We start from the raw sequence: 9,492 nt of genomic DNA on the forward strand, positions 1-9,492 counted from the left end.
GAAAACAATGTGATTACCACATTCAAGGTCCAGGAAAGTACTAAAGACATTGTTAAAATAGTCAACGTGACTGCAGTGGTTCAACCTTAATGTTATGAAGCAACGAGAATACTTTTTGTGCGCAAAAACAAAACAAAAATAACGACTTTATTCAACAAATTCTTCTCTACCTTGTCAGACTCGTACGCAGTTGATGCAGTGAACGCAGTTCAGCGCTTCCGTGTTTATGTCCGAACGTTTAAATCACGTATTCTATTAAAATAAGAGGCCAATTTGCATGTAGTGTCATGAAATGTTATAGACAGATCAAACAGTAGGGGGCGACAGACATGATAAAAAGACTGCAGAAAGCAACTTGCTATGAACACAAGACCTGTCCGGGAAACAAAACATCTGTGATACAAGTGTCTTCTCTGAGTAATTCTTTGTTTTGATAAGTGGAGATAAATAATAGAAATGATGTAATGATTTGATTTATGGCCTGTGTCTGGTGCCTGAGATTGTTTACTGATCTCATTGTGGTCATGAATAACACATTTTTGAGACAACATGTCGACAATATGTTTACTGATATGTAAACAGATGGAAGACAGAAATAACTTTGTTACTTGCGTCTTTCTCTTTTCTTCTGCCCGGGTTTGATATCAGTATTACTGGAAATGCTGTAGAAATGTGATTGTACCTTTACAGTGTTTGAGTAGTTTTCCGTACATTCATTAGACAATGTGATTCAAAAAACGGTAGTCTTTAAATCTGGTTGAAGAACTCTACATCTCTTTCACTTACCTCTGTCATCTGATCCAGACTCAGAGCACAATGCTATTGAGTCACTCATGGTTTCGACAACAACATAAATGGGAAACAGATCCCTCTACTGGACACAAGGGAAAGAGGGATACATATCCGTGAGGGAACATTACTGAATAAGTCCCTGAAATAAAAACTAAACGAGTGAACATGCAGAAATGTGCCTTTCTGAAATACAGTGTTCTAAAAATTATAGGCTTACTCGATGAAGGGAGATGTGTGTGGTTACCTTCTAGAATTTAACTAATTCCCATCAGTCATATTAGTTATCAGAGTGTGTTTTCTTTTTGACTCAAAGCCCTCGTTTTTCCAACACAATTATTCAAGACATTTCCGGTATTTCTGCTGTAATTATGACAACGTTGCTTATTTTCAAACCTTCGTAAAGCCTACTATAACTGGGAGTGTTGACATTACTGATTTAAAAAAAAAAATAACCACGATTTATTTCGTGAATCCAGAAGATCCAATATTCTGATTCCGTATGTTCTTCAATAAAAACGGAGGTATGATTTCGGTCTACATTGTTATTTATTTAATTATTTATTTATTTATTTTTGTCTACATTGTGAATTCCTGCTGGTAACCGGTTTATCTTTGATGTTTCAAGAAACCAGCAGGGATGTTTTAAGAAAGCAACAAGAAAGCATCACTGTCCAGAATCTAGAAATGTTAACAAACTGGAGAAAGTGTGGGCAGAACTGCATAAAAAAGTTGCACTTCCAGAGTCCCCCTCGCAGAACCAGTCTCAACAATACACACAATGTATATGCTGTGTAAACAACTGCTGTATATAAGAATTTCATCACTACTGAGTTTACCTGATTTGGTCAAATTAGGACGTTAGGCCAAGGACCTCTTGGTGGTTGGAGCAGTGACCCCCTGTTACAAATGGTATAAAGCTAAACAGTAGGTCTACCATATTATGTTACCATATATATACTACCATGCAATGTTATGATTATATAATATTTATAACGGTTAGTTCCTGTCCTTGATTCTGATTGGTCAATAGCTGTGTTTTATTCATGATAAAACTACCTGATGATATCACTATCATGATATCACTACACAACACCCTTAGCAACCACTCTTAGCAACATAAACTGTTTGTTCTCAGTTGATATTGTTCATTGAAGATTACTGTATTATGTAGAAGAGTATTGTGAGAATGAGATCGATTGAACGAGTTTATTACTTGCATTCAGATTTAGCATTTTCCTTCAGGTCAGTCCTATGTTCATAATGAAAAATATGTTTAAATGTCCGCAATATCTTGTCCTTTTAACAGTTAAGGGGTTTTCCCGTGACTGACAGCGCTAGTCAAAGCATTTGTCAGTTGCGTCTTGCCCTGTTTTCACAACAATTCAGTCTTTTCAATATAAAAGTCTTCGCTACCAAGTGGCTCACTCATAAAGGCAGTCTTTGCCGCCATCTAATGGTGTAATAATGTAACTTCTGTTGCTGTTCATGATCAGGGACTATCTTTTCATTTTTAGTGATTTTACTTCATGAAAGTTGCATTTATACATATTTTTGGCTTTAATATTTGTATTATGCGGTAACCGTTTTATAAAAGCAATAAGGTACTCGAGGCTAGTGCTGTATCGTGAATAAGTGAAGCGGAGTGCTTGCAACCCCTTCAGCCGTGATTTAATCACGATACAGCACAGTCTCGAGTACCTTATTGCTTACATATACGAGGTGGGACTAAAATCTTACGCATCTCATCCCAAGCCTCCGTTGCTAATTCCAAAACGTCATTTCAGACCTAAGGCTTGAGCCTTGATAGCAGAATAATACAGTTGATACAGTTATTAACGCAGTTGAGAGAGAGAGAGTCTCTAACGGTAGCAGTGTCTCTACTAATAATGAAACTATAAGTTTATCTACCTCAAGAACCGCACAGTTATTACCTTGCTGGTGAGTCATCTATCTTTTAAGTTGCTAAACTATTTTACTGATTAATTCATCAGAGCAGCACTGACAGAAAGTTTCTGTGTGAGTGTGCGTCTGTACTATACAGTACGTGTGTACATTTGAAAGAGAGAGAGAGCACGAGAAAGTATGCGCTTTCAGGACACAGTAAAATGTATTTTGTTTCAAAAACCATGACAATAAATTGTCGTTTTCATCCTATTGTTTAATATATTTATTTGCTTGGTTGGTGTCATTGTGGGTTTTGTTTCTTTTGTGGTTATAGGCTGGAGGACCTATTGAAATAACTGAAATCATTAGGTGAAGTGATATGGAACTGCAATGCGCTAGAACTACTTTAGCCGTGCGTTTCCCTAAAAATAATTGCACACCTTAGAACGTTGGTCAATCAGATTCAAGCATTCAACAGCCCCGTAGTATATATATATATATATATATATATATATATATACATTATATGTAGTAACAATAAAATCAAACTTATTTGTAGAAATACCGATTTTACGGAATTGTGTCAGCCGTGGTCTTTGGCAAAACAAGATGGCCGCCTACAGAAAAAATTCTCTCAGTCAGATCAAGTATATACATTTCTTTAGAGTTAAATTACTCACACTGGATCCACACTTTTTTCAGTGTACTTAAACTGCCTGCTGTATCAAGGTCAGAATGACATACACTACTGTATTTTTAAATGTTTTTTGAAAGAAGTTTCTTATGCTCACTAAGGCTGCATTTATTTGAGTAAAATACAGTAAAAACCGCAATGTTATAGGCTATATATTATTACAATTTAAAATAAGTGTTTTCTATTTTAATATATTTTGAAGTGTAATTTATTCATGTGATGTAAAAGCTGAATTTTCAGCATCATTACTCCAGCCTTCAGTGTCACATGATTCTTCAGAAATCATTCTGATTTGCTGCTCAAGAAGCATTTCATACTGATTCTTATCAATGTTTTTGATGAATAAAAAGGTCAAAAGAACCTTTATTTAAAATAGAAATCTTTATAGCATTCTTTAGTAAATATCTTTACTCAATTTAATGCATCCTTGCTGAATAATAGTATTAATATATTTCAAAAACAAAAAATCTTACTGACCCCAGTTTTGAATGTTGAAGTGTATGAAACAAATGTATTCGACGGACAGTTAATACTAAGAATAATACTGGCTTATCACAGATAGAATAACAGAATAAATGGTAATGCCAAATAACAGCTTTTATTTTGACATCCAAAAAAACACATTAATGCTATACATACAGTACAAGACCAGTATTAAGTCAAATTCAAGTCAAAGGATTCAAGTCTCAGGTAATACAGCACCATTTCTCTTTATCCCAGTCAGTTCATATCTCAGTGTTCATTGATTTGTGAATCTCATTTTTGCGATCATAGCCCGAGTAGAGCAAACACATCCCTCAGATCCTCAGTCTCGCAGGGCTAAAGTGAAAAAAAAAGGCAAGTCAATTAGCACTGACAAATATCCTATGACCTCTGACCTCATCCAATGTTTACATCTCTCTCTCTCTCTCTCTCTCTATATATATATATATATGGATCAATACCACAAAAGCTACTGTTAAATAAAGAAAATACAAGTAAAGTGGGAAACTTTCTTAATGAATAAAATTTGTCATTGCTATTGTTGGCCACATCAGTGTGATCTTATATTAGTTCGAGTGATATGATTGAATTTAGTTAGTAGGCTATTCATTATATTCTAGTAATGTCATATTAAAATGATAGTAAATTTGTAACCTGCAGGATCCGATTGAGTTTTCGCACGAGTCGGACAGAGTTTTGCTGAAGGCCATCCCAGGCTTTAAATCTCCTCTCCCTCCGTGCAACAAATGTTTGCCAGCAGTAGAAATAGTCTAAAAACAGAACAGATTCTAATAAATGTCAAGTGTGACATGTAATTTGCCATGTTACATCACAAATATTAACCACACCCCCTTTGTTCCCTCTCCCATTTACCTTTATAAGTCATCACAGAGATCTGCACTCCTGCCCTCTTCAAGTGTCGCAGTCCTTCCCTCTCCTGGCTGTCCTCTTCATCACAGAAGTAAAGGCGTGACACAAAGATTCTTAGACGCAGGTTGGGCGTCTGCGACAGGAAGTGGGCAAGTTGTTGAGCGCATTTAGAGCAGGGCGACCAGGAGCAGAACCAGGTCACTGAATAACACATTTTTGCTCCGTCCACACTGGAACCACACAGGCCCGGACACAACGCACCCAAGTGACGAAGAAAGAGCAGCTTGAGATGGAGAAAGAATGAGTAAGAGGAAAGTTATTATCTCTATAATATAATGGCTTTATGATAATATCTTTTCACATTATCAGTTCATCTTCCCCTCACTTCTACATGGCAGCCGGTGCGATTGCGCAGGTGTCCGAAGTCAAACGAGAGGGAGTCTGGGCCAGTGCGTCTCTTTACTACAAAACAAAGGTACGTCTCGTGTCTCCCTCGGGCCCAGCGCACATTCTTATAATTGAAGATAAATTTCCTCTGGGTCATGAGCACACTACAGCAAAATATGACACTCTGTTATTCATTTTTATCACATTTATCATTAAAAATAGATAATGGAGTACACACAGCAAAAATCACGGGTTAAACATAATTCAAGATACATTCCTTGTAAACAAGTCTTGTATGCATAATTCTGATTCTCAAATAAATATCTTGCAAAATGCAAGAATTTTTTTATATTTTTTTAATACTGTTTAAAACAGTATTTTTGTCAAACATTACTAATAATAACTTCTATGCTGCAATATTGTGCTAAAAATAGTTCTTAGTTACTTTCAAATTATACAGATCTAAAATATAATCACATATAAAATATAATTAAAATATAAAGACATCAAAGGGAACTGTTGCATCATATCAAAATTGAATAATTCAGAAACTCCCATCTACAGATTCTCGTAATGATCACGTTGTTCACCATGACTGGGACACCTGCAGTCAGTTGAGTTTAGACTTGGTTCTTAACCATGTGCATTTAAAAATAGACTCATGCATCTAATCATTGCCACAATCACAATAATAACTATCAGTTTCAATTTACACTTTCTGAAACTGGAGAAAGTCTGAAAACAGGTCAATGCTCTTGCATGTCATTAAAGTGCATGAACTGAATGCATTGATTTATTCCTTTGTTTATACATTCTTATAAAGATAGGTATATAGTTGGCTTTATCTGCATAAGCATATAGAATAAAAAAAAAATCCCCCGTCTCTCACTATCACTTGTTTTGTTTTCACTTACCTGTCCAGCTTGCTGATCATTCCGAAAGTCGAAACTTGCTAACTCATTTAGGCACGTCAGTGAGAGTTTAAAAATGCACTGAGGAAGAGGGAGGTATAGAAAACCTGTGACATACCCATATAGCTGTAAGAAAGAGGGTCCCTGATTGGGTGAAAATGGTTTTCAAACCTGTTTGGGAGGGTGAGGTGGATTTAAACAGTGACACGGCTCAATAATCTGTGTATGTGATATTTAAAGAGATATGTAAAAGAGTTACAGTCTTAGTTGAACAGACAAAAGACAATGTAAATGAGAAAATCAAACAGGCGTTAAAGGGTTAGTTCACCCAAAAATCATTCAGTCATTAATTACTCACCCTCATGTCGTTCCACACCCGTAAGACCTTCATTCATCTTCAGAACACAAATTAAGATATTTTTGATAAAATCCGATGGCTCAGTGAGGCCTGCATTACCAGCAAGATCATTTCCTTTTTCATTGTCCAAAAATGTACTAAAAACATACTTAAAACAGTTCATGTGACTACAGTGGTTCAACCTTAATATTATAAAGCGACAAGAATACTTTTTGTGCGCCAAAAAAACAAAATAGCGATTTTATTCAACAATATTTAGTGATGCAATTTCAAAACACTGCTTCATGAAGCTTCGAAGCTTTACGAATCTTTTGTTTCGAATCAGTGGTTCAGAGCGCGTATCAAACTGCCAAAGTAACGTGAACTATTGAAATTTTGAAACACTTATTCCGTAACAAAGCCTCGTTTACTGAAATCACGTGATTTTGGTGCTCTGAACCACTGATTCGAAACAAAAGATTCGTAAAGCTTCGAAGCTTCATGAAGCAGTGTTTTGAAATCGCACATCACTAGATATTGTGGAAGTCGCTATTTTGTTTTTTTGGCGCACAAAAAGTTTTCTCGTCTCTTTATAATATTATGGTAGAACCACTGCAGTCACATGGACTGTTTTAAATATGTTTTTAGTAGCTTTCTGGGCATTGAAAAAGGAAATAATCTTGCTGGCAATGCAGGCCTCACTGAGCCATCGGATTTCATCAAAAATATCTTAAATTGTGTTTTGAAGATGAACGAAGGTCTTACGGGTGTGGAACGACATGAGGGTGAGTAATAAATGACTGAATTTTCATTTTTGGGTGAACTAACCCTTTAAAGCTAGGTTAAATTGTGAATTGGCATAATGGAAGGATGCGTGAATTTATTATCTATTTTTTAAGCTCTTTATTACTTTCCCAAGTTTCTACAATAGCACTTGACCTTGTCTTAAAAACATATTTGTCTCTTGCACGTTTGACGTGTTTCCTAACCTTTTTGCTCCAGAATGTGCGTCAGAAATTGCTGCCAACAGCATAACCAAAGCCAGTTGGAAATTTCCAGATCTCTTGCACCCAGTCAGGGAACCCTCCGCTTCATTTTTCCCACACAATTCCAAAAGACAACCCAAACACTCCCATATACCTTCTCTCTCTTGCTCAGATTTTCTCCATCCGCACCCTTTCCACTTGTTTAGTTTTTCCCACAGGGAATTAAAAGGGGGAAAAAAGCTTGTTTTACAACAGGAGGTCACCACAACCCCTGGAGAGACCTTCCCAGAGGGTTTTTCCAAAAAGCCGCTTAACCTTAACACACAAGCACGCACAACAGCGCACAGGTAGCGAGAGGGCCTGGTGAATCTGCCTGGTTAATACATCTACTGCATACTTATTTGTTTGTTTCCGTCTGCAACTATCTTTGACTCTTTCTTGGTGACTTTAAAGTTGGCATCCTGTGTGTTTGTCTGTCTCCAGTCACTCTACTTCACCCTCTCATGCACTCTGCGGCCAGGGAAATCACCGCTCCCCAATGAGCTCCCTCTCAAGTGTGTGTAAGTGTATGTCTGAATTTGAACATCTGGAAGAGATCTGTCTGCTCCCATGATTTACCTTCCGACCACAAGTCTTTCTGAGGTCTTACCACAATGCGCTATGTGTGTATAACATGGGAAAACAGAGAAAAGAATATACTGTAGGTCCTGCTCCCATTAAAGTTGATTCGCATGATTTTTTTACCTGATAATAATTTGCTTTAATGTGTATTATCAAGAAAAGACTACACTTTTGTTTAGGACAGATATAAATTTACACTTCCACTAATCATAATAAAAGGCCAGTTCGCCAAAAAATGAAAATTCTGTCATTATTTACTCATCTTCATGTCGTTACAAGCATGTTTTTCTTCTCTGGAGCACAAAAGAAGGTATTCTGAAAAAAGTCTTAATGCTTTTTTATCAATAATTTGAAAGTCAACTGGATCTGATGTTGTTTTGGACCCCATTGACTTTCATTGTATAGACAAAAACAGCTAAAACATTCTTTTGTGTTCCGCCGAAGAAAGAAAGAAATGATGGTGAGCAAATGTGCCGAATTTTTAACGTTTGGTTCTCACAGGTGACCCAGAGCCCACTTTCCTCCGTCGCTTGCTAATGGTGGGTAATGAAGACCACCACATTGTGTCAAAGGGGCACAACAAATAAATCGAATCTTGGCCGGAAATACCAAGTCATATTTTCCGAAACCCACCCACCTACACACACACACACACACACAAAGTGAAGCCCATCGTGCAGACAACCTCAACCACAACTCCAAACACACTTACTTTCCAGAGTCATGAACTCACATCTGTTTCCTGGTGACAATAATAGTTACACATCAGTTAGGAGGATATAGTAGCAGGTGTTCAATTGCCTGAGCAGCTCTGTACATTAAAACAAAGCTACTCCACAACAAACCAGCCACTATGACTTGCAAAAGCTACCAAAAGGAAAGATGAAGTAATTGTGCTCATTAGTTGACTAACACAATTGTAGCCCATAAAAACTTGGTGGCTGGTTCTAAAACAGGTTTTTACATTAGAGTTGTGCATGTGCATGACAGACATGACGCTGTCTGAAGAAAAAATAGGGTTATGGATCTACTTCTACTTGTAGATTCATTCATATATCTCAATGTGAGTATACCGAAGAGGTGGGATAAAAGAAAAAACTTTCAGGTAGCAATTCAAATCATCCTGAAACTGTATTAAAACCTAAGCACGCATAATACTGTGTACAGTAAAGTAATATCAAAACCAGAAAAATGAGTACAACAGGCCTACATATTCAACATGTCTTCTTACTTTACGTTGTTTAGTTAGTTCAATAATCTGTTTTGTTTTAATAGTTAAAAGCCCTAGTAAAAAAGTGTGCTTAAAAGTTTTGAATGTGCACTTGTAGCCTATTTTTTTTGTAAAAGACCACTTAAGTATACATACTTTCATGAATATTGCTGCATCCGAAATCGCATACTGAGTAGGTACAACATTTGAATTTGAATTTACTTCATGGCGTTAAAAAAGTATGTTTATAGTATGAATGAAATTCAGACGTACTACATCCGCCATGTTGTTACTGTCACATGACCTACCAGAGTCAG

The 9,492-nt window shown here is 36.6% G+C and overlaps 1 protein-coding gene across 1 annotated transcript; it reads right to left on the bottom strand.

Annotated features, from left to right (window-relative positions):
- Nucleotides 1-3,949: 3,949 nt before the first annotated feature.
- aicda (activation-induced cytidine deaminase) lies at nt 3,950-6,176 on the bottom strand. The gene is made up of 5 exons (XM_051864491.1): nt 6,025-6,176; nt 5,109-5,274; nt 4,727-5,006; nt 4,508-4,623; nt 3,950-4,189 (listed from the first exon to the last, which is right to left on the bottom strand). Exons 1-5 carry the CDS (start codon nt 6,042-6,044, stop codon nt 4,139-4,141), a joined length of 633 nt encoding a protein of 210 aa, XP_051720451.1. The 5' UTR covers nt 6,045-6,176; the 3' UTR covers nt 3,950-4,138.
- Between the last annotated feature and the right edge of the window lie 3,316 nt (nt 6,177-9,492).

This window comes from Ctenopharyngodon idella, chromosome 16 (genome assembly GCF_019924925.1).
Source record: "Ctenopharyngodon idella isolate HZGC_01 chromosome 16, HZGC01, whole genome shotgun sequence".
In the NCBI taxonomy this organism is placed as follows: Eukaryota; Metazoa; Chordata; class Actinopteri; order Cypriniformes; family Xenocyprididae; genus Ctenopharyngodon; species Ctenopharyngodon idella.

What these genes read in the sequence shown, in the direction of transcription:
- aicda (XM_051864491.1), bottom strand. Translation starts at nt 6,044, where the DNA reads ATGATCAGCAAGCTGGACAG. An exon ending in ATGATCAGCAAGCTGGACAG is followed by an intron (nt 5,275 to 6,024) that starts GTAAGTGAAAAC and finishes ATTTTGCTGTAG; the next exon opens with TGTGCTCATGACCCAGAGGA. An exon ending in AACTCAATCGGATCCTGCAG is followed by an intron (nt 4,190 to 4,507) that starts GTTACAAATTTA and finishes TTTTCACTTTAG; the next exon opens with CCCTGCGAGACTGAGGATCT.